General features: G+C 43.7%; 1 protein-coding gene across 1 annotated transcript in view; it reads left to right on the top strand.

Annotated features, from left to right (window-relative positions):
* LOC311127359 (bone morphogenetic protein receptor type-1B-like) overlaps positions 1 to 22,359 on the top strand; it is a 113,564-nt gene extending 91,205 nt beyond the window's left edge. Inside the window, exons 4-13 of the mRNA XM_084159198.1 lie at positions 14,248 to 14,407; positions 14,922 to 15,024; positions 15,586 to 15,688; positions 16,769 to 16,865; positions 16,994 to 17,132; positions 17,350 to 17,542; positions 17,881 to 18,178; positions 18,396 to 18,571; positions 20,561 to 20,691; positions 20,819 to 22,359. Of these exons, the coding sequence (XP_084015324.1) occupies positions 14,248 to 14,407; positions 14,922 to 15,024; positions 15,586 to 15,688; positions 16,769 to 16,865; positions 16,994 to 17,132; positions 17,350 to 17,542; positions 17,881 to 18,178; positions 18,396 to 18,571; positions 20,561 to 20,691; positions 20,819 to 20,944 (1,526 nt within the window). The 3' untranslated portion in view covers positions 20,945 to 22,359. The remainder of the gene's footprint in view (positions 1 to 14,247; positions 14,408 to 14,921; positions 15,025 to 15,585; positions 15,689 to 16,768; positions 16,866 to 16,993; positions 17,133 to 17,349; positions 17,543 to 17,880; positions 18,179 to 18,395; positions 18,572 to 20,560; positions 20,692 to 20,818) is intronic.
* The last annotated feature ends 948 nt before the right edge of the window (positions 22,360 to 23,307 follow it).

Raw genomic sequence — 23,307 nt, 5'->3', positions numbered from 1 at the left:
CACAGAGCAGGTGGGGCTGATGCTGGCCTGCTATGAAACCATGGGGCTTTGTCTTGGATCCCTTGTGAGTGTGCGTGTCTGTGTTTGTTCGCGCCTGTGTACATGTGTCTGTGTGTGAGTGTATGTGTACGTGCTTTCACATGTCTTTTTTAGTTTGTTATTTTGGAAGCATGTGTGTTTGTCTGGCAGTCTGTGTGTGTGTGTGTGTGTGTGTGTGTGTGTGTGTGTGTGTGTGTGTGTGTGTGTGTGTGTGTGTGTGTGTGTGTCACTGTATGCCTGTGCGTGTGTGTGAGAGAGATGGTTTGGCAGAGGGCTGTAGAGGAGTTAGTGGGTCCATGGTGCGCTCTGTGTCTAAACATGGTGTTGGAAGACAGACAGACGGCAGGGGCTGCAGCCTAGGCTGAGGTTTGGCTTGTCACTGAACAGGAGACGGACAGGGAGAGGTGGCTGGATCCTCTCAGCTCCTCACAGGCTCATGCTCCTCTATGCGTGTTCAGTTGAAATCAGGCAAACATACACACTGCTTTCTTTCACACCTTTCGTTCCTTCCATATCTGTCAGAGAAACTTCCCTTTCACTAACGTCAATGCACAAACATTGAATTCCCCACATTGCTCCTATTTCACGTTCAACAGTGGTTTGCAGTTATTCTTTCATTCCATCTAGAGATGATAGACTGATCTGGTTTGGGCAACGGTTGAACGATATCTGGCATCACAGGATCTCAATCAATTCTATCCCAACCCAGGTATTCAGGATTAGCCTGAAATAGCCTGCTTCTGTAGGGCCTGTTACTGTTAACATTGTTACTGGCACAGTGACACATCACTGGGGAACCGAGACACAGGCTGGCGCTTTGTTGACCAGCCGTCCTCCGTGCCACACACCCCTCTTATCAGATAGAACTTTACTGGAACTCACTAGTCATCAGATTAATCACACGGCTCAGGTAAATGAGTTAGAGTGTGTGATCATGCGTGAGTGCGTTTTTCCCAGTGTGTATATGCTTGAGTATGTGTGTGAGTGTGTGCATGCGATTCTGTCCACGACAGGGAGAGAGAGCAGAGGTGTGTGTGTGTGTCCCTGCCTCTGGCTACAGGTGTTCTGTGTGATAAGCGGCCTGTTTTCCAGTTTTGTTTTGAATGGGAAATGGAAAACATCCCTGAGATGAATGCACACGTACATGCAAAGTGCCCTGCTGGTGACAGACGGTTCAGTCTGCATACTGAGAGGTGAAGCCTTTGATCTGCCATCATGGGAAGAACTGCCACGATGCATGCTGATGGAGCTAGCCAGCAAGACCTGCACAGAGTCCTAGTATCACACCGACATCGTCCTTATCACACCACCAATGTGTTTATACATGCATGTCCACAACTTTACAGTTTTGAAAGGAATTGCAATCAGTTAGACTAGTACAAATGGCTGTTTTTCTCCAGCCAGTCCATTCCCTGTTGGAAGGGGTAATTTGTTGTAGAGATAGCATGGCTCTGTGGTTCTCCTCTCTCTAGACATGTGGAAGGTTTTCTCTCTCTCTGTGCTAAATCATCCTTTAAGCCCTGAAAGGTAGAGCTTGGTGTGAGTCGTAGGCCTGGGCCGGAGAAGAGGGGATGAGGGTAAGAGGTTTCTCAGGGGGGCACAGTGTGTGTCTAGGGCCACAAATCGGAGGGGCTCCCTTGATGTGCGGCCCATAAATCTGCTGGGGCATTAGTTCCATAGGAGGACGGACGGCGGGTGCCCCTCTAGCGCCAGCATAACATCTCTATGGTCAGGCCCTGGTCACACACAGAACAGATTGTTGAGGGTCCACGATGTGGATCAGATGCTCTCCTCCTCTCCAGTCTGGATGGGTATCAGGCATCAGGCAGGGGGAAACAGAGCCTCTCATGAGGGGGAAGGAGTAGGTGGGGGTCAAGCAGACCAATCAAGGTGAAGGATGGATGATTGATATGAGGGCAGGGTTTGATTTGCCTGTCATACCATCGGGCCCCTGTGTGTAGTGTGACAGGATCCTTTGAAGCCTATACGGGTTAAGAGGGGTTAAGATGGGGTGAGGGGGGTTGAAGGGTGAGAGACAGGGGATGATGTATGACTGCGTGGCAGCTCGGCGGTGTGTTGGAGACCCCCACAGGGTCAGAGGGCGTTCAGGAGACGTACGGGAAGATGGCTCCTTTGAGGAGGTGATTTACTCTGGACACCTGGAGGAACTTATACCTCTCTCTTTCTCTCTGTTGGTTTCTTTCTTTCTTTCTTTCTTTCTTTCTTTCTTTCTTTCTTTCTTTCTTTCTTTTTTTCTTTCTTTCTTTCTTTCTTTCTCTGTATCTCTCCTCTCTCTCTCTTTTTTTCTCTATCTCTGTCTCTCTCTCTCTGTCTTGTTCACTTTCACTCTCTTTCTCTCTCTCTGTCTGTCGGACCCTAAGATGAAGTAACATCTCCCTCATGTTGAGTTAACATTAATGGAAGGACTAATTGAGCCTTATTAACTTATTGTGTTATCTTCTAAATTATTGTTATAACCACCATACACCGTATACAAGTTAGACAGTTGTTGGCTTGAGTTAGCACGGTACATCCACTTAAATGTTTTCATTCGCTAGTAAAACTTTGTGTGTGTTCATGTGTGAGGGTTTGTGTCAGCAAGTGTGTGTGTGTGTTTGTCAGTGTGTATGTGTGTAATACAGTATGAAGTGTGGGTATGTGTGTATTTCATTAGAGGAACAGCCTTTGGAATGTGTGGGGGATGCAGATCAGGTTTCGGGGTGACCTTGGCAACGCCCGGCGGCTGACACAACACAACAAAAGGTTTGTTTGTTTGTGTGTGTGTGTGTGTGTGTTTGTGTGTGTGTGTGTGTGTGTGTGTGTGTGTGTGTGTGTGTGTGTGTGTGTGTGTGTGTGTGTGTGTGTGTGGGTGTGTGTGTGCGTGTGTGCGTGCGTGCGCGTGTGGGGTGTGTAAGAAAGAGAGAACTACTCTTAAGGTGTTTGTATTCAATCCTTATTACTGTGTCTGTGTCTGTTTCATGAGAGTTTGGTGTTTTAGCTAGGCCATTCTGCTTTTGTAAGACGTTTTCAGGGAAGTCTGCAGAGAAACCTATAATGAAAACAGTACTGGTATGTACAGTGCCTTCAGAAAGTATTCACACCCCTTGACTTTTTCCACATTTTGTTGTGTTACAGCATTCATTTAAAATGGATTAAATTGAGATTTTTTTGTCACTGGCCTACACTCAATACCCCATAATGTCAGTGGAATATTTTTTTATTTTTTATTTTATAAATTAATTCAAAATGAAAAGCTGAAATGTATTCAATAAGTCAATAAGTATTCAACCCCTTTGTTATGAATGGCAAGCCTAAATAAGTTCAGGAGTAAAAATGTGCTTAACAAGTCACATAATAAGTTGCATGCATAATATAACATGATTTTTGAATGACTACCTCGTATCTGTACCCCACACACACAATTATCTGTAAGGTCCCTCAGTCGAGCAGTACATTTCAAACACAGATTCAACCACAAAGGCCAGGGAGGTTTTACAATGCCTTGCAAAGAAGGGCACCTATTGGTAGATGGGTAAAAAATAAAAAAAGCAGACATTGAATATCCCTTTGAGCATGGTGAAGTTATTAATTACACTTTGGATGATGTATCAATACACCCAGTCACTGCAAAGATACAGGCGTCCTTCCTAGGGCTGTGGTGGTCATAAAATTTTGTCAGCCGGTGATTGTCAATCAAATAACTGCCGGTCTGACGGTAATTGACCGTAATTAACATAAACACATTTAGCATCTCCTGGCTTCCACACATAGCCTACAAGCCACAGATACAGACCTTTGGAACATCTACATTTAAAAAAGTCTAATAAATCCATGTAATATAGCCTACACCATCACAATAAATCCATTATTTATTTTAGACAGGTCTAAAGAAACATGATATGAAGAAAATGTAGTCTATTTCAGAAGAACCGAATAGCATACTCTGAATTGTCCTTATGTTAGGCCGTGATCTGGCTATGCCATATGGCTGTGGGCTACACTAGTTCATTTAGCAGACAAGATTTGCTTAGAATTCCGTGGCATTATTTTATATTATTTTCTAGTATGAAGAATACAATTGAACATAGCTGAATAAAATAGAAAGGATATTTTCTCCAAATGATTTGAGGTAGTGAGCACATGCGGCTATTCTGTGTTGAGCGGTTAACAAAGAAACAGGTACTCCTATATGCTTTATTTATAGTTATTTATGTAATTTTAGTTGTGATACAAATGTTGGGCTATATATTTAGATTTTTTATACATTCTAAGGCTGCATGATGTGACTCTAATGATGATTAGAAATAAGTAGCATGAAAGGCATGAGCTCTGCTTTGTGTGACCGTAACGCCACCTAAAAAAATCCATGCCTTTTGTGGCCAGTGGCCGTTGTGCCCTTGGGCTGAATATAATAATTATAATTCCCTTCTCCCGGCTGCGTGCCAAAGCACCTCTCACTCACATGGCTCTCCGTCACGTGATCGGGTCTTTCTCACAGGCTACAAGTGAAGACAGACACATCGGGGACGTAACTGCGCACGTCCTTATCCAATTCTGAGGCGCGTATTGAAGATATTGGAAAAACTGTCCACATTTACTTTTCGTCAGCCAACAAGATGAGTAGGCCTAACGAACAGCAAAAACACTAGCCTATGTCAATCTACTATCCACCATAGCACAAAAGTCAACCTATTATATTCTGTGTGAGAAATACAAATTCCCAAACATAGTCTGGGACAGTTGTGGGATGCGATAGATCCCAAATTAATACAACCACAAGCAATGAGCCTGACGCAACAGATGAGAACGTTTAGCTTAAAATGTTGATAAACTATTAGGCTATTTTTTCACATTATAAGCACAGCAATGTGCACACAGCAGTAAGATATAAGCGCAAATGTTCCATTAACAGGAAAACAACATTCTCAAAAATGACCATAAATGTGATTATGCATGTAATGCTTTTATTATAAAGATGCATTTTTATGGTGAAAATATTATTCCCCAAACTTGAAACTCAAGCGCTGCGTATGTACTGTATGTCAGTTAGGTTCTACACCCGTTGTAAAGCGTTTTAATGTGCTTCATTTTAAGAAGTTATTTGGCCACTTTAGTTGTGATAAAAACCTTATTAAAACATATAGGCTAATGGGCTAGGCTACATGAGGTGTGCCACTATGATTTGAAAAAGTTGCCAAAAAAAGCATGCGCTGTTTCTTGCCTTAAGCTGGGCATCATTCACAAGTGATAATATATCATTCACAAGTGACAGGCTAATATTGTCACCCACACTATTCTTGATTTAATCTTGTCTTTACATACAGTACCAGTCCAAAGTTTGGACACACCTACTCATTCAAGGGTTTTTCTTTATTTTTACTATTTTCTACATTGTAGAATAATAGTGAAGACATCAAAACTATGAAATAACACATATTACATTTATGGAATCATGTAGTAACCAAAAAAGTGTTAAACAAATCAAAATATATTTTATATTTGAGATTCTTCAAAGTAGCCACCGTTTGCCTTGATGACAGCTTTGCACAGTTTTTTCATAGTTTTGATGTCTTCACTATTATTCTACAATGTAGAAAATAGTAAAAATAAAGAAAAACCCTTGAATGAGTAGGCGTGTCCAAACTTTGGACTGGTACTGTATACTAAATAATATATGTGTGAAATTTGTTTTGATTTAGGATGGACCATTATCATGCACCTGTCTCGAAACAGGGGCAGCGGAAAAAAATACATGTAATTTATGCACTTAAATAGCGAATGGAGGATTTTTTTATTTTTTATTTCACCTTTATTTAACCAGGTAAACCAGTTGAGAACAAGTTCTCATTTACAACTGCGACCTGGCCAAGATAAAGCAAAGCAGTGCGATAAAAACAACAATACAGAGTTACATATGGGGTAAAACAAAACAAAGTCAAAAATACAACAGAAATACAATTAATATACAGTGTGCAAATTTAGCAAGTTATGGAGGTAAGGCAATAAAATAGGCTATAGTGCAAAATAATTACAATTTAGTATTAACACTGGAATGATGTGCAAGAGATGATGTGCAAATAGAGATACTGGGGTACAAATGAGCAAAATAAATAACAATATAGGGATGAGGTAGTTGGGCGGGCTAATTTCAGATGGGCTGTGTACAGGTGCAGTGATCGGTAAGGTGCTCTGACAACTGATGCTTAAAGTTAGAGGATGCTTTTCCCGTGGTTCATTTTCATGCCAGGTAGGCTATACTCCTGTTGTAAAGAGAAGCAATGTGCTTAATATTAGGAAAGTTGATAAATAAATATAGTAGGCCTAGCCTATAGAAAGCTGATGGGATCCTCCTCTTTTTAATAGAGGCCATCTCACGCAATTGCATAGCCTATAGAAATGTTGCGGAACATGAGCTCATGGGCTCTCATGAAGTGTTTGATTAGAATTTGTAATACATTTGCATTGATGTCAGAGTGATTAGAGGGTCAATAGAGTGCTGAGTACCAGGCAGTTATCAAGTTTGTTAGGCTACTAATGACCATCAGCAGCATCAGAGCTTGGAGAAGCCTAATTACCATGACTAAACGGTCACTTAGAATTTGACTGCCGTTATGACTCGTGGTAATATGGTCAAAGTAACAGCCCTTCCTAACTCAGTTGCTGGAGACGAAGGAAAACACTCAGGGATTTCACAATGGGACAACGGAGACTTTGAAACAGTTACAGAGTTTAATGGCTGTGATAGGAGAAAACTGAGGATGAATTAACAACATTGTAGTATTCAAAAATACTAACCTAATTGACAGAGTGAAAAGAAGGAAGCCTGTACAGAATACAAATATTCTAAAACATTACATTTAACAGACGCTCTTATCCAGAGCGACTTACAGTTAGTGAGTGCATACATTTTTTACCATTCTGGCCCCCCGTGGGAATCGAACCCACAACCCTGGCGTTGCAAGCGCCATGCTCTACCAACTGAGCTACACGGGACATGCATTCTGTTTGCAACAAGGCACTAAATTAAAACTGCAAAAATTGTGGCAAAGCAATTAACTTTTTGTCCTGAATACAAAGTACAAAGTGTTATGTTTGGGGCAGATCAATACAACACATTACTGAGTATCACTCTCCGTATTTCCAAGCAAAGTGGTGGCTGCATCATGTTATTGTATGCTCATAATCGTTGAGGACTGGGGAGTTTTTCAGGATAAAAAATTAACAGAATGGCAAAATCCTATAGGAAAACCTGGTTCAGTCTGCTTTCCACCAGACACTGGGAGATTAATTAATCTTTTAGCAGGACAATAATCTAAAACACAAGGCCAAATCTACACTGGAGCTGCTTACCAAGAAGGCAGTGAATGTTCCTGAGTGGCCGAGTTACAGTTTTTACTTAAATTTACTTGAAAATCAATGTCAAGAACTGAAAATGGTTGTCTAGCAATGATCAACAACCAATTTGACACAGCTTGAATAATTTTGAAAAGAATAATGGGCAAATGTTGCACAATCCAGGTGTGGGAAGGCTTTATCACTGCCAAAGGTGCTTCTACAAAGTATTGACTCAGGGGTGTGAATTCTTATGTGCAACGCCAGGGTTGTGTGTGCGTTTCCCACGGGGGGCCAGTATGAAAAATGTATGCACTCACTAACTGTAAGTAGCTCTGGATAAGAGTGTCTGCTAAATGACTAAAATGTAAATGTTTCAGTATTTCATTTTCAATAAATTTGCAAAAATGTCTACAAGCATGTTTTCACTTTGTCATTATGGGGTATTGTGTGTAGATGGGTGAGATAAAACATATATTTAATCCATTTGAGTTCAGGCTGTAACAACAAAATGTGGAATAAGTCAAGTGGTATGAATACTTTCTAAAGCACTGTAGGTATAGAGAAGGGTTGCTCAACCCTGTTCCTGGAGAACTACCCTCCTGTAGGTTTTCGCTCCAACCCCAGGTGTTACTAACCTGATTAATCTTATCAACCTGCTAATTATTAGAATCAGGTGTGCTAGATTAGGGTTGGAGCAAAAACCTACAGGATGGTAGCTCTCCAGGAAAAGTATGTGGACACCTGCTCGTCGAACATCTCATTCCAAAATCATGGGCATTAATATGGAGTTGGTTCCCACTTTGCTGCTATAACAGCCTCCATTCTTCTGGGAAGGCTTTCCACTAGATGTTGGAACATTGCTGCGGGGACTTGCTTCCATTCAGCCACGAGCAGAAGTGAGTTCGGGCACTGATGTTGGGCGATTAGGCCTGGCTCGCAGTTGGCGTTCCAATTAATCACAAAGGTGTTCAATGGGGTTGAGGTCAGGGCTGTGTGCAGGCCAGTGAAGTTCTTCCACACCGATCTCGACAAACAATTTCTGTATGGACCTCGCTTTGTGTACGGGGGCATTGTCATGCTGAAACAGGAAAGGGACTTCCCCAAACTATTGCCACAAAGTTGGAAGCACAGAATCATCTAGAATGTCATTGTATGCTGTAGCTTTAAGATTTCTATACACTGGAACTAAGGGGCCTAGCCCGAACCATGAAAAACAGCCCCAGACCATTATTCGTCCTCCACCAAACTTTACAATTGGCACTATGCATTGGGCTGGTAGCGTTCTCCTGGCATCTGCCAAACCCAGATTTGTCTGTCGGACTGCCAGATGGTAAAGCGTGATTCCTCACTCCAGAGAATGTGTTTCCACTGCTCCAGAGTCCAATGGCGCTGAGCTTTACACCACTCCAGCCGACGCTTGGCATTGCGCATAGTGATCTTAGTCTTGTGTGTGGCTGCTCGGCCATGGAAATCTGTTTCATGAAGCTCCCTGACGAACAGTTCTAGTGCTGACGTTGCTTCCAGAGGCAGTTCAGAACTCTGTAGTGAGTGTTGCAACCGAGGACAGACGATTTTTATGCGCTACGCGTTTCAGCACGCGGTGGTCCCATTCTGTGAGCTTGTGCGGCCTACCACTTCGCGGCTTAGCCGTTGTTGCACCAAGACGTTTCCACTTCACAATAACAGCACTTACAGTTGACCGGGGCAGCTCTAGCAGGGCAGAAATCTGACGAACTGACTTGTTGGAAAGGTGGCATCCTAAGTCACTGAGCTCTTCAGTACGGGCCATTCTACTGCCAATGTTTGTCTATGGAGATTGCATGGGTGTGTGCTCATTTTTATACATCTGTCAGCAACGGGTGTGGCTGAAATAGCCTAATTTAATTTGAAGGGTGTCCACATACTTTTGTAGTGTATGTTAGTGTTCAGAAGAGTTGAGGGGGGTTCCCTCAGCTGACACATACTATAAACATGAGTGAAAACAGAGAGATATAGAATTCATCTCTTTGTTAGAGGAGTGTGTATTAAATAGGATTCATGTAAAAGAGATTGAGTCTCCCTCACCCTGTGTCTACACCCCATATACTCTGTAAAAGCACTTGCACTTGACCCCCATTTCTCCAAAAAGTACGATCTTTGTCCCCATGTGCAGTTGCAAACCATAGTCTGGCTTTTTTATGACGGTTTTGGAGCAGTGGCTTCTTCCTTGCTGAGCGGCCTTTCAGGTTATGTCGATATAGGACTCGTTTTACTGTGGCTATAGATACTTTTGTACCTGTTTCCTACAGCATCTTCACAAGGTCCTTTGCTGTTGTTCTGGGATTGATTTGCACTTTTCGCACCAAAGTACGTTCATCTCTAGGAGACAGAACGCGTCTCCTTCCTGAGCGGTATGACGGCTGCATGGTCCCATGGTGTTTATACTTGCGTACTATTGTTTGTACAGATGAACGTGGTACATTCAGGCATTTGGAAATTGCTCCCAAGGATGAACCAGACTTGTGGAGGTCTACAATATTTTATCTGAGGTCTTGGCTGATTTCTTTTGATTTTCCCATGATGTCAAGCAAAGAGGCACTGAGTTTGAAGTTAGGCCTTGAAATACATCCACAGGTACACCTCCAATTGACTCAAATGATGTCAATTAGCCTATCAGAAGCTTCTAAAGCCATGACATCATTTTCTGGAATTTTCCAAGCTGTTTAAAGGCACAGTCAACTTAGTGTATGTAAACTTCTGACCCACTGGAATTGTGATACAGTGAATTATAAGTGACATAATCTGTCTGTAAACAATTGTTGGAAAGATTACTTGTGTCATGCACAAAGTAGATGTCCTAACCGACTTCCCAAAACTATAGTTTGTTAACAAGAAATTTGTTGAAGGGTTGAAAAACTAGTTTTAATGATTCCAACCTAAGTGTATGTTAACTTCCGACTTCAACTGTAGCTATCTTAAGATTAATGCACTAACTGTAAATTGCTCTGCGTCTGCTAAATGACTCAAATGTTAAAATGTAAAATGTAAAAGACTCTGTGACAAACCGTAACCACTGGCCAATAAACCTAATAAATGTGACTTACAAACCTTTAAACATGCTCTCAATCTCTCCCTGATCCCCAAGGAGGTGACCCAAACTCAACCAGGGAACCTTAACCGCCTCTGTGTTGGCCTCTAAAAACTAACACAATCAGGGGCCAGGAGAGTGGGCATGTAACACAGGCCAGTATGTGCCCTATGCCAGGCCATGGGTCTGCTCAGAGAGGGAACCTTGTCTCCCAGAGGGCAGAATGGCTACTTAGGGGTTAGGGGACCAGGGGTTGGCATAGGCCCTCTTCTATTTCTCCCTCCCCGAAACAACAGCAGCCCCCCATCACTCTGTGAGTCCATTAGGAGAGGGGAGTTAGAGGGAAGTTGACTCTACATGGAGAGAGGTAGTGTGTGCTCTAATGGATCGTAGTGAGAGACTAAGCAGCTCTCCTAGCCTGTAGATTTACACCATGCCTCTGGCCCCGGGGTCTGAGGGGGGTTCTCTTTCCCTCACAAGAAAAATGACAACAGTGACTTGGAATGGATAGAGCTTTCCTTTAACCGGCCTGCTGCAGTGGAAAAAAGGAGTCTCTGTCCATTCTGTTCCCCCTGTTCTGCCTTTACGTTAGTTTTTTATTTATTTATTTGATCTGGACAGAATCACGCCACTGATAAACTCATAAAACGAATGTAGTTTTCCACATTTGCACAACAGATACACACATGAGAAGGAATGTGTGATAGTCAGTGCAACCATGGGCTCAGACCACTCCTCGGACAGGGTGGTTAGATTAGAGTGGACGGAGTGTGCGGCTCTTAAAGGAACACACTGACTGGTTATGTCTGCTCTGCTCTCTTCTGACTCGGCAGCACTCATTAATCACACACGCACACACTTCGGAACACTCACAAGCTGCTCTCAATGGTTACAGTTAGTACTCGCAACATACTGTACACCTCCAGTTCTCAACAGCTGCACTGTGGGCTGGCTTTCACCCTGCTACCTATTTAAGAAACATTCAATCTTTACTGACTTGAGAAAATGTCTTGTCCACATTTGAAAAGTGTTCCTTTAATTTGCCTGATGAACTGACTGAGTGTGTTGATTAGACTTAACTTAGTAATTACCAGACTGATTACCCCTGGACTATCCGTGTAGCGAACATCCACGTAAACCGGCGAGATCATGTGGCTTGCAAGGCTATAGATTAGACTGCCATAGACTGAGTAATTAATTACTATGACTATCAGGATCCATGAGTACAGTAGATCAGTGTATTTTTACTGTCTGCCAATAGGAGAGAGAGAGAGAGAGAGAGAGAGAGAGAGAGAGAGAGAGAGAGAGAGAGAGAGAGAGAGAGAGAGAGAGAGAGAGAGAGAGAGAGAGAGAGAGAGAGAGAGAGAGAGAGAGAGAGAGAGAGAGAGAGAGAGAGAGAGAGAGAGAGAGAGAGAGAGAGAGAGAGAGAGAGAGAGAGAGAGAGAGAGAGAGAGAGCGAGAGAGAGATTCAGTCAGTTCACACATCCACAGAGCCAAACCTAACACTGGGGTCAACTCAACAGCACCAGTTCTCCATTCAGGATGAGAAGTTGACCCCAAGACTATAATACTGGCACATAAAACATGGACATTTCTCGCCATCAAAACGCTAGTGGATTGATTACATTTGTGTATATGCAGCTGTATAACAACCAACTGGTCTGACCTGTTCTGTTAGCACTTTCAGGGTCGAGGTGGTGCGGAACACAATATTTACCTCAGTGCAAGTACATACACGTGTATTACTGTATGGCTGGCTGGAGTGGGGATGTGGGTTTTAGATCTACAGGGAGCCTGTGGTGTAGTAGTTCATGCCCTGGATGACCGAAGCTCACTCCTCCTCCTAATAGCATTGCCATGGAGCACAAACAGTGACCATTTAAGTCTCAGTTCATCATTGCAGTGGTTTACAGTAGGTACAATGATGTAGCACTTATTATAAAGCCTGCAGAATGTCTGTTTTCTCTGTGTTGTTATCAGTCATGACATCTTTGTGTTTATTGTCACTCATATGAGACTTTTTTAAGGACATGCTCCGATACTTTGGTGACTAAGAAAGTATTTTTTAAACCTCCTGCTTTGGGCTGGATGTGTCAATGTGTAGTTCATATACTGAACAAAAATATAAACGCAACATGCAACAGTTTCAAAGATTTTACTGAGTTGCAGTTCATATAAGGAACTCAGTAATTTGAAATAGGTTCATTAGGCCCTAATCTATGGATTTCACATGACTTGGCAGGGGTGCAGCCATGGGTGGGCCTTGAAGGGTATAGGCCCACCCACTGGGGAGCCAGGCCCAGCCAATCAGAATTAGTTTCCCCCCCCCCCACAAAATGGCTTTATTACTGACAGAAATACTCCTCAGCATCCCATCCCTCCTCCATCATTTCAGAACTTCTGGCTTAATAAAAAGTATGCAAAAGTACCGTAGAATCTCTTTAACACAGTATAATATAGACTTATGACCACTGCTTCTCTCAAAGTTGGCGTAGTCACTAGTCAAGGTGCTCTGAGCGCTCAGTCCTCTTCCTACCTCTCTCTGGTGAAGCAGGCTGAATGGGTGGAAGGCTAAAAGGTGGAAAAGGCGAGGTTCGCTGGGAACACGAGCACCCAGTTTTTCTAGTAAAGTATATGAACAGAACCTTGTTTTGCTCTGCGGTTGAGCCTGCCCTGGGCTGTTATTGTAGTGTGAATGAAACACGTGTGAGGGCATAGCTGCTCTCTTCTGGCTAACCCACAGTAACACTGTTTGAGACGTGTTAAAATGCCTCTCTGAGGTAGGATGGTTGGGACTGGGAAGGTGTACTAAAACATTAGAGCTGGTATATACAATGCCAACTTAAAGAGGTGGTCTCCAACAACATATTCACACATATCTACAGACATTCTTTAGAGCTGTTTTGGGTTGTATTCATTAATGTATAGGAGATACTGCTCCTACTGACAGCGAAGTATAAGTATTCTTAAGAGTGCTCTATAACATCGTAAACACATATACTCACAAAATATTGAGGCACACAAACATGTAGCCACGAGGGTTCTGTTGGGTTGGTCTGCCATAACGAGTGTAAGATATATGGCCTTGGATATTGAAACGACATGCCACACACTCGTTCCAGAACTGCTGTCGAGACTGACACACACACACACACTAACTCGCATGCACACACACGCACCTGTCACAAAGAAACACACACACACACACACACACACACACACACACACACACACACACTGAGCACAAAAAGCTCTTTCTTGAGAGAGTATTAAGTGTACCAGTGTTGTTCCAGTCTCAGGCAGGTACATTGAGTCGAGGCCAGAACAGAACAGAAGGGTAGCTTTCACCAGACACTGTCACCGTTTCTGTGGCTACGTTACTATGGCGATGTTGCCAGGGCATTTTGATTTTTCAAGCATGTCTGGAAAGAGGGAGTTGAAGAGTGGAGCATTTAACTTCAATTTACCTCAGTTATGTATGCACTTAAGTTTTACTACAAGGTAGGTGCAGCCATTTGAATGATACAGTATCCATATACCGGTGTTTGCTCTGTCCTGGGTCTATGCCTGTCCTGGGACTAAACCTGCTCTGTCCCCTCTCTGTGATATAACTGTTTGGTCTGTCCTGGGTCTATGCCTAGTCTGTCCTGGGACTAAACCTGCTCTGTCCCCTCTCTGTGATATAACTGTTTGGTCTGTCCTGGGTCTAAGCTTACGCCATCCCCTCTTTGTGATATAACTGTGTTTAGTGTGTCCTGGTCCTGGGTCTAATAAGCCTGCTCTGTCCCCTCTCTGTGTCTCTGTAGCCAACGTGTTGGACACAATGTTACTGAGGAACCCTGGGAGAGACAGATCAGACAGTAGGAGGGAGGAGGGTGGGAATACAGCCCCGGCTCCAGCACAGAGGATACTCTGGTGTCACTGTTACCATCACTGTCCTGAAGACTCTACCAACAATACCTGCAGGTATGATACACACACACATGCACGCACACGCACACACACACACGCACATACAAATTCCACAAAATTAGAACTGTGTTGATATGGTTGGTGTGTTTTTCTTAGAATCCACTGTATCTAATATCTAATGTGTAATTAGCTTGCAGTCATTAGTACACAGCAGAGGCATTTACTCATATCTGTTACTATCCTGTAGAACTCTAATTCATTGAATGAAAAATACACTGGTGTGTGTGTCACAGCCACTGTGGAAGATATTAATTCAGACGGCAATGAGATATTATTTAAATACAAGCATAATTAGGGACAGATGTATGCCCACTGTCTCCATCCACGTCTAGTAGCGTTTATTACATTTGATTCTGATTGCCGATATAACCTTCTCAGCACCATGAATTTTGTCATTATTAAACAAGCTGAGAGTGAAATCCTCTCATATTATGTTGAAAGATTGACAATGGAACAGTCCCAGATGATGATGATATTGATATTGATGATGATAATGGTATCTCTTCAGGACTGATGGTTATTGCTTCACCATGGTGGAGGATGAAGAGGGAAGTCTCCCTGTGCTCACCTCTGGATGTCTGGGGCTGGTGGGCTCAGAGTTCCAGTGCAGGGTAAGTCTGCTATGTGTGTGGTGTGTATGTGAACGCCATCAAGTGCAGGCGCACTGTAGAACCACAGTTGAACCAGCTTTATAAGCTCTTGTAAGTCCTTATAAACCCTCCATGACTCACTACAGCTCTCAAAGGAATCTCTTCAAATCAGACCTTAACAAACCTACTACCTCTACAATGAAAGCAATGTGTTAGACCAGCCTTGTCTCACCATCAATAAGCAACATTGTAAATAGCCTATACAGATGTAGTATCTTAATTAGAGCCAGTTTGCTACAGCAGGAAAATCATCCTGCAGCAATAGGAAATGTGAATTATTATGTGGATTATAATTAATGGACATTTTTTTTTAGGGATTGATACATTTTTTGTTAGGGCAAATCAAGTCTGACATTTTAAAACGGAAATTACAAATTGTAGAATCCTTTTTAAACCTCGAATTGCATTCCCAGCAACAAAATAGTGAACAAATTAAGATCCTACATCTGTAGTCCTTCAAACTGTTGTCTAGCCATTAGAGTTGTGTAGATGTAACAGTGTGTTTATGGTGGGTCACAACAGGACACAGGGAATGCCCGTCAGAGGAGGGCTCTAGAGTGCTGTACAGACCAGGACTTCTGCAATAAAGACCTGTATCCTACTTTACCACCACTGAGGACCCCTGGTAAGACACACACACTCAGTCACACACAGTGAATTCCACCCAGTCAACACAGTGAATGAAACTCTTGGCTTTCATAGTGGGCTCCTTCAACCTGCACTGGGGTGTGATGGGTAGTGACAGTTTAAACTGTTACAAACCACAGTGTATAGTGCTGGCTGGAGTGGCACTTGCTGCTCAGGGGGAAGACAGGGGAAGGCTGGGGGGAGACAGTGGGAGGCAGGTGAAATGGAGCTGGCAGGCTTGGCTTGTTCTCTCACCCTCTAATGAAAAGGACAGCCTCTCCCCAGGGCCTGCTTGAGTTTCCTGCCCCGCTACGGATCTGAGATATCTGTCCATCTGTCACTCCTCTAGCTAGACACCAACACTGTGTGTGTGTGTGTGTTTCTGTGCGTGCGTACGTGTGTGTGCGTGGTGCGTTACGTCTATCATGGAAATTAGTCAAAGACAAATTGATTTGTCAAACGAGGCAAATTGTAAAATGAGATCATTTCCATGTGTGTGTCTATCTTCAAGTGTATGTGTATGCACGCGTGCATGTGTGTGTGTGTGTGTGTAAATGATTGACAGGAGGCTGGCAGAAAGGCTAGAGCCCCAGAGCAGCGTTGGGCCTCAGGGGTTGCCGTGGCGATGTCAGTGTGACACCCAATCTGGGGTTTTTTTCTCGGGAAGGGGATTTGATCGATCACACACTGGGAGGGGGAGAGAGGAACAAGAGAAGCGGGGAGGTGGGGGGAGGAGAGTGGAAAATAAGAGTTTGTCCCCATCTCTGAGATTTGGCAGGGTTTGGAATTAAACTGTTATAAACAGATGAATGGAGAACTGGTGCTGTTGTGTTGACCCCAGTGTTAGGTTTGGCTCTGTGGATGTGTGAACTGACTGACTCTCTCTCTCTCTCTCTCTCCTCTCTCTCTCTCTCTCTCTCTCTCTCTCTCTCTCTCTCTCTCTCTCTCTCTCTCTCTCTCTCTCTCTCTCTCTCTCTCTCTCTCTCTCTCTCTCTCTCTCTCTCTCTCTCTCTCTCTCTCTCTCTCTCTCTCTCTCTCTCTCTCTCTCTCTCTCTCTCTCTCTCTCTCTCTCCTGTAGATTACGTGGACAGCAGTATCCACCACATGGCTCTCTTCATCTCTGTCACAGTGTGCAGCATCATCCTGGCACTCATCATCGTCTTCTGTTACTTCAGGTGAGAAAACACACATGGACTTGGACTCTGACACACATTGAGGAGATTGGTAACATAGACCAATGTAATGCTTTTGGAAGAATTGTAGTATTGCATTACTAAGGGGTTTACCCATGTGTCTCTTCCAGGTATAAGCGTCAGGAGTCCCGGCCTCACTACAGTATTGGTCTGGAGCAGGATGAGACTTACATTCCCCCTGGAGAGTCTCTGAAGGACCTGATAGAACAGTCCCAGAGCTCTGGCTCAGGATCAGGACTCCCCCTGCTGGTGAGACCTCAACACTGCACATCACACACGTCAGCAACCAATGGCAAAATCAGTCCAGCAATACAGTGTTATAGAAAGATCTTACTCTCGTGATTATGCTGTACAATGAAATAGGACGTTATGATGTTGACGATTGCAATGTTCATTTTAGTTATTGATGACGATGATTATGTTATTGATGCTGATGACGGTGTGTGTTTTTTTTCCCTGTGCTCAGGTGCAGCGCACCATAGCCAAGCAGATTCAGATGGTGAAGCAGATAGGTAAGGGCCGCTATGGGGAGGTGTGGATGGGTCGCTGGAGAGGAGAGAGAGTGGCTGTCAAAGTGTTCTTCACCACCGAGGAGGCCAGCTGGTTCAGAGAGACCGAGATCTACCAAACTGTCCTCATGAGACACGAGAACATACTGGGTAAGGACAGTGAGGTGTGTGTGCGTGCATCTGTGTGTGTGTGTGCATCCTTGCGTGCATCTCTATATGTGTGTGTCTTTTGGCTCGATTCAATCCGTAGCCAGAAGATCTGCATTGTAGTGCGAGTGACATTTAAAGTGCATTGTAGTGCGAGTGACATTTAAAAGCAATGTTACCACGTTCACTGAGACTCCATTCACAGTAAACGCTGCATTTGTCAGCTCAACCGAAAATTACCTAAATGTCAACCTCGTTACGACGCAGATATTCCACGCTACGGATTGAATCGAGCCCTTTGCATCTCCTCAAAGATCTCCCCCCGTCTCCTCCCTACCCAGGCTTCATAGCAGCTGACATAAAGGGAACAGGGTCGTGGACCCAGCTCTACCTGATCACAGACTACCATGAGAGTGGATCTCTGTATGACTACCTCAAGTCCACCACGCTAGACATCAAAGCCATGCTTCGGCTGGCTTACTCATCAGTGTCAGGCCTCTGCCACCTCCACACAGAGATCTTTGGCACCCAGGGCAAGCCAGCCATCGCCCACAGAGACCTGAAGAGCAAGAACATCCTGGTAAAGAAGAATGGGGCCTGCTGCATCGCAGACCTGGGTCTTGCCGTCAAATTCATCAGGTAGGACAGGAAAGGGACATCTGACATACATCAGGTCCTGAATGTAGAGATAATGAAACATATTTATAAAGCAGATTTGTTCTACGCTGTTATGTTTCTATACTTTTCACCAGAAATACATGTCTATACAAAGACTGTGTTGTTTTAAAGGAGCAATGTTGATGAAAAGATGTGGTATTTCTCCCCCACCTCCTCCCTCTACTCCTCCCTCTCTCAGTGACACCAATGAGGTGGACATCCCTCCCAACACTAGGGTAGGCACAAAGCGCTACATGCCCCCGGAGGTCCTGGATGAGAGTCTGAACAGGAAACACTTCCAGTCCTACATCATGGCCGACATGTACAGCTTCGGCCTCATCCTCTGGGAGATCGCCCGGCGCTGCGTATCTGGAGGTCAGGCATGGCCCACAATGCTCTGCTTCACAATGTCTGATATAACTTTTATATGTAAAGTAAACTGATGTGACCTTTGACCATATGCATGCAGACATTTGCCAAAATGCTTGTCCAATTAAAAAAAAAATAGTATTCAAACCTTTATTTTTTAACACTGTTCAGTAGGGGTATAACGGTTCACCAAACCCATGGTTTGGTACATATTGTGATTTTTGGGTCACGGTTCATTTCGGTACAGCGGGAAAATGAAATGACATACTACATTTTTGTTCATTTGGTAAAAGATGCTAAACTAACCCAGGAATAGATCATGAGCCATATAATGCCTGATGAGAGCACAGTCAGGAATACCAACTTTGTAAACACTCTCATAAAGGCGGCGTGTCTGTAGCACGGTACTTCTCATCTCCCACCCAGCAGGACGCAATGTTTTGGAACGTTCAGATAGAAATAGGCAGTGTAGAACAAACATGCCTTTCTGACATGTAGAATAAGGAATCACATCGGCTCTATTCATGGCATTTCTATCTGCAACGTTCGACAACCTTTGGCAACTGAATGTGGCCCTGGAGGTCAATCCATCTGTAGTAAGCGCAACACAGGGTGCATTGGCCAGTTCATTGACAACTTGGGCTTGCTTATATAGAGTGGGTATTGGTCTTCACGGGTCCAAAAGGTTGGACCCCTTCCGAAATGGACATGGGGCTTTCCCATCCCGGGTCTCTATATAGGCTATAGAGACCCGTTACGAACAGACCCGAGGACAACTAGACCCGTTCCGTATAGACCTTGTTGGATGCAGACCCGGTCCGATCCGAGTGAGGGAAGCTTGTTAAGCTACTTTATTAACCAAAGCTGATAAAGCGTAAGGTAGAGAGAGGTGGCGCTCTAGCAGGCTGACGGGCCATGTGGTGTGTGTACTGTGAGCGAGTGACACAGGGAGCAAGGAGCAAGGAGGATGGAGGGAGAGACTGAGAGAGAAGGCAACCAACCAAGCCGACTCGCTCTAGTAAACTTCTAGGTTATTTATCATCCAACGTAGTATACAGAGTTTCTAAACCCAGAGGCGCAACATCGCGAGACTTCTGGAAATGCTTGCGAAACAGACCAAGCAGACCAGACCAGGCCGGGGTTTGGGGTTTGATAAGTCAATGAGAAAAATTAAAGATTCTTCCTTAGATGTTAATTTTCACTCAATCTTAAGTCACAACCTAGATTCGAGTCAATGTCTTAAGTAGTTGAACATGTTAGACCCGATGTGTTTCTGCGAATGAGCTTAGCTAGCCAACATCGCCATGAGATCGCCTACAAGTGTGATCGGGAATTTCTATTGGAGAAGCAGTTTCTGCCTATCTTCATACTGTCTTTGGTAGTACCTGTCTTGACTGCATGAAACTGAGAGAAGTTAGTTAGCTAAGCTAGCTAGCTAGGTAGGCTAATTGAGGCTGCATGCGCGTTCCCCCAGTCCGATAGTTACAAATAACAACAACTCCATTCAGAATATTAAGTAGCAGCCTACCTGTGTTGGTCGTAGCATATCCTTCTCATTTAACTTTAAATTCCGTCATTTTAATTCCATCTTCCATTGATTAGATATCTCCTAACTTGCGTGCTAAAAGAACGGCTAAAAGTATCATTTGAAATGCGGCAAATTAAGATTAGAATTTTGATTACAACATGCGCATAGGCTCTAGATGTTTTAACGGAATAGCCTGAAATTGTTTTTTATTTTTTACTCAAGGCATACAGAGCCTATAGACCTATTTTCTTTTTTTCTTTTCTATTTTTTTATGTATTCATTCGGGTTCACAGTTTGGACCGTACCGAACGGTTCGGTACAAATATGTGTACCGTTACACCCCTACTGTTCAGTTATCTTACCCCCTTCCAGTCTGTGTATCATCTTACTACTCTCTCAGGTGTGATGACACAGTACATTATGTGGAGATCTAACGTCTCTCTCTCCATATGCCTCGTGTCCTGTAGGCATCGTAGAGGAGTACCAGCTGCCTTACCATGACCTGGTGTCCTCTGACCCCTCCTATGAAGACATGAGGGAGGTTGTGTGCATCAAGAGACAGAGACCCTCCTTCGCCAACCGCTGGAGCAGTGATGAGGTAAGGAAAAATCTTTGTGATTCTGTTACTACAATATATGTTCTATGCTTGACTTCAGTATACTCATACATAGGCTACTGTGTTTGATGAGTGTATGTTGATTTCTGACCTCGGTATGTGTGTTTAGTGTCTCAGACAGATGGGGAAGCTGATGACGGAGTGCTGGGCCCACAACCCTGCATCTCGCCTCACTGCTCTGAGAGTGAAGAAGACCCTGGCCAAGATGTCTGAGTCTCAGGACATCAAACTGTGACACGCTGCTGCTCCTCCTGCTGCCACCTAGAGACACTCATCCCCTAGAGACATGTCCTTGGCCTAGCGCCTCTCTGCCAGGCCCACGGGAGGAGGGCAAGGCAAGAGATAGCGATAGAAGGAGAGAGAGAGTGAGAGTTTTCCCAGGTTCAAGGTCTGCTCTCTCCTTGCCCTTGCCACTGCTAAGACAGAGAGTCCCAGTGGGCAGTTTCTGTTCTGGGCCAGTCTGGTCTGGCATTGCTTTCTGTGAAAGCGGAGTGGCTGTTTGAGTGAGGGGAAAACACAAGGACAAACAGTACCCTCTGCAGGAGAGGAGGAGCCACTCTATCCCTCACGGCCAAGAGAGGGCGAGAGAGAAGGGGAGTTCCTGCTCTGTCCATCTAAAGCCATATAACAGTATTGTTTGTTTTCGCTGTAACATTTTATTAGAACGAGCCACAGTAACCCCTTCAAAACCCGTCATAACAATGCCATGTTTACGACTGTTATGTAGGGTTATGGTGGCTAGTTCAAATAAAGACTTTGTTTTTTCCCATTGTGCTGTAGCAACTGGCCCTATTTGTTTGTCTTCAAGCCCAAGCTTTTGCAACTGTAAAGAAAGCTCTGCATACTGTTGGAAGTGAAGTCGATCACTCAGTAATTCTTGCAGCATCACTGCCCTAGAAACCCAGGTATTTGGTTCTATTCATACAGGAAAACACATTGCTTCAATATTGACTTGGGGCCATTTGGCTATACAAAGGAGTCATTCTTAATGTCTCTGTATCAAGGACTAACGATAGGAGAAAAGGATCATCATTATATTATTATTCTGATGAAGCTGATGGTTAATTAAAAAGCATGGGAGTGATGTTACTGGGCAATTCCATGGTAACAGAGTGATGCTGAGAATCAGATGTATTCTTTTAAAATGTATGTCAAACAAAAACCAATAATTGCAAAGTTAAACAAACCATACAACAAAAGGACTAATTTTAACAACTTCCACTGAAAATTTGACAAAAACACATTTACTTGAAGAACAGTGCATATTCAAAGTTTGGTAACAGAATGACGGTTTGTTTCTTGTTTGACATACATTTTAAATTGAAAAATCTGAATCACTTAACATGGAATTGCCCTAATCAGGCTACCTGACTCATGCCAGTAAGATGGCCTCGCTCATGTTGGTCTTGCTACTGTAATATTCTCATTCCCCCCTCACAGAATTTAATTGTAAATAACAACATTGACATGTATTGATGGTGGACTTAATAATATTGTTAAATATGTGTTTTGGTTGTTTGCCTTTCACTTGTGTACAGAATAACTCCCTGAGTGTCCACTATGGCATGTGCCTTATTTAATCTGTACATATGTGTATAAGAGAATGTGTGGACCAGGAGAACATTCCCTAATAAAATGCTGTCTGTCTCCATATCGTCTCTCTTTTAGATGATTTACGTTTCTCTCTCTCACGCACGAACACTCACACAGGAAAACTGCAGAAAAATCCTACAGGAATCCTAAAGGAAATCCTACACCTTGGGTCAAAGGGAGAGCTAGCACCAGCACCTTATGAATCCACAGAGAAAAGCAGGATAAATCAATCCAAGTATGATAAACCAAAATTAGGGTTATGGCTAGGTATAGGGTTGATCTGGGATGGGGACATGAAACTAGGGTTAGGGGTTAGAATAGTGGTTGAGGCTAGGTTTAGGGTTGATCTGTGATGGGGACATGAAGCTAGGGTTAGGGGTTAGAATAGTGGTTGAGGCTAGGTTTAGGGTTGATCTGGGATGGGGACATGAAGCTAGGGTTAGGGGTTAGAATAGTGATTAAGGTTTAGGGTTGATCTGGGATGGGGACATGAAGCTAGGGTTAGGGGTTAGAATAGTGGTTGAGGCTAGGTATAGGGTTGATCTGGGATGGGGACATGAAGCTAGGGTTAGGGGTTAGAATAGTGGTTGAGGCTAGGTATAGGGTTGATCTGGGATGGGGACATGAAGCTAGGGTTAGAATAGTGGTTGAGGCTAGGTATAGGGTTGATCTGGGATGGGGACATGAAGCTAGGGTTAGGGGTTAGAATAGTGGTTGAGGCTAGGTATAGGGTTGATCTGGGATGTGGACATGAAGCTAGGGTTAGGGGTTAGAATAGTGATTGAGGTTTAGGGTTGATCTGGGATGGGGACATGAAGCTAGGGTTAGGGGTTAGAATAGTGATTGAGGTTTAGGGTTGATCTGGGATGGGGACATGAAGCTAGGGTTAGGGGTTAGAATAGTGGTTGAGGCTAGGTTTAGGGTTGATCTGGGATGGGGACATGAAGCTATGGTTAGGGGTTAGAATAGTGGTTGAGGCTAGGTATAGGGTTGATCTGGGATGGG

This window comes from Coregonus lavaretus (assembly GCF_964263955.1).
Source record: "Coregonus lavaretus genome assembly, chromosome: 4".
NCBI lineage: Eukaryota > Metazoa > Chordata > Actinopteri > Salmoniformes > Salmonidae > Coregonus > Coregonus lavaretus.
This window is presented reverse-complemented; position numbering and strand designations above follow the sequence as displayed.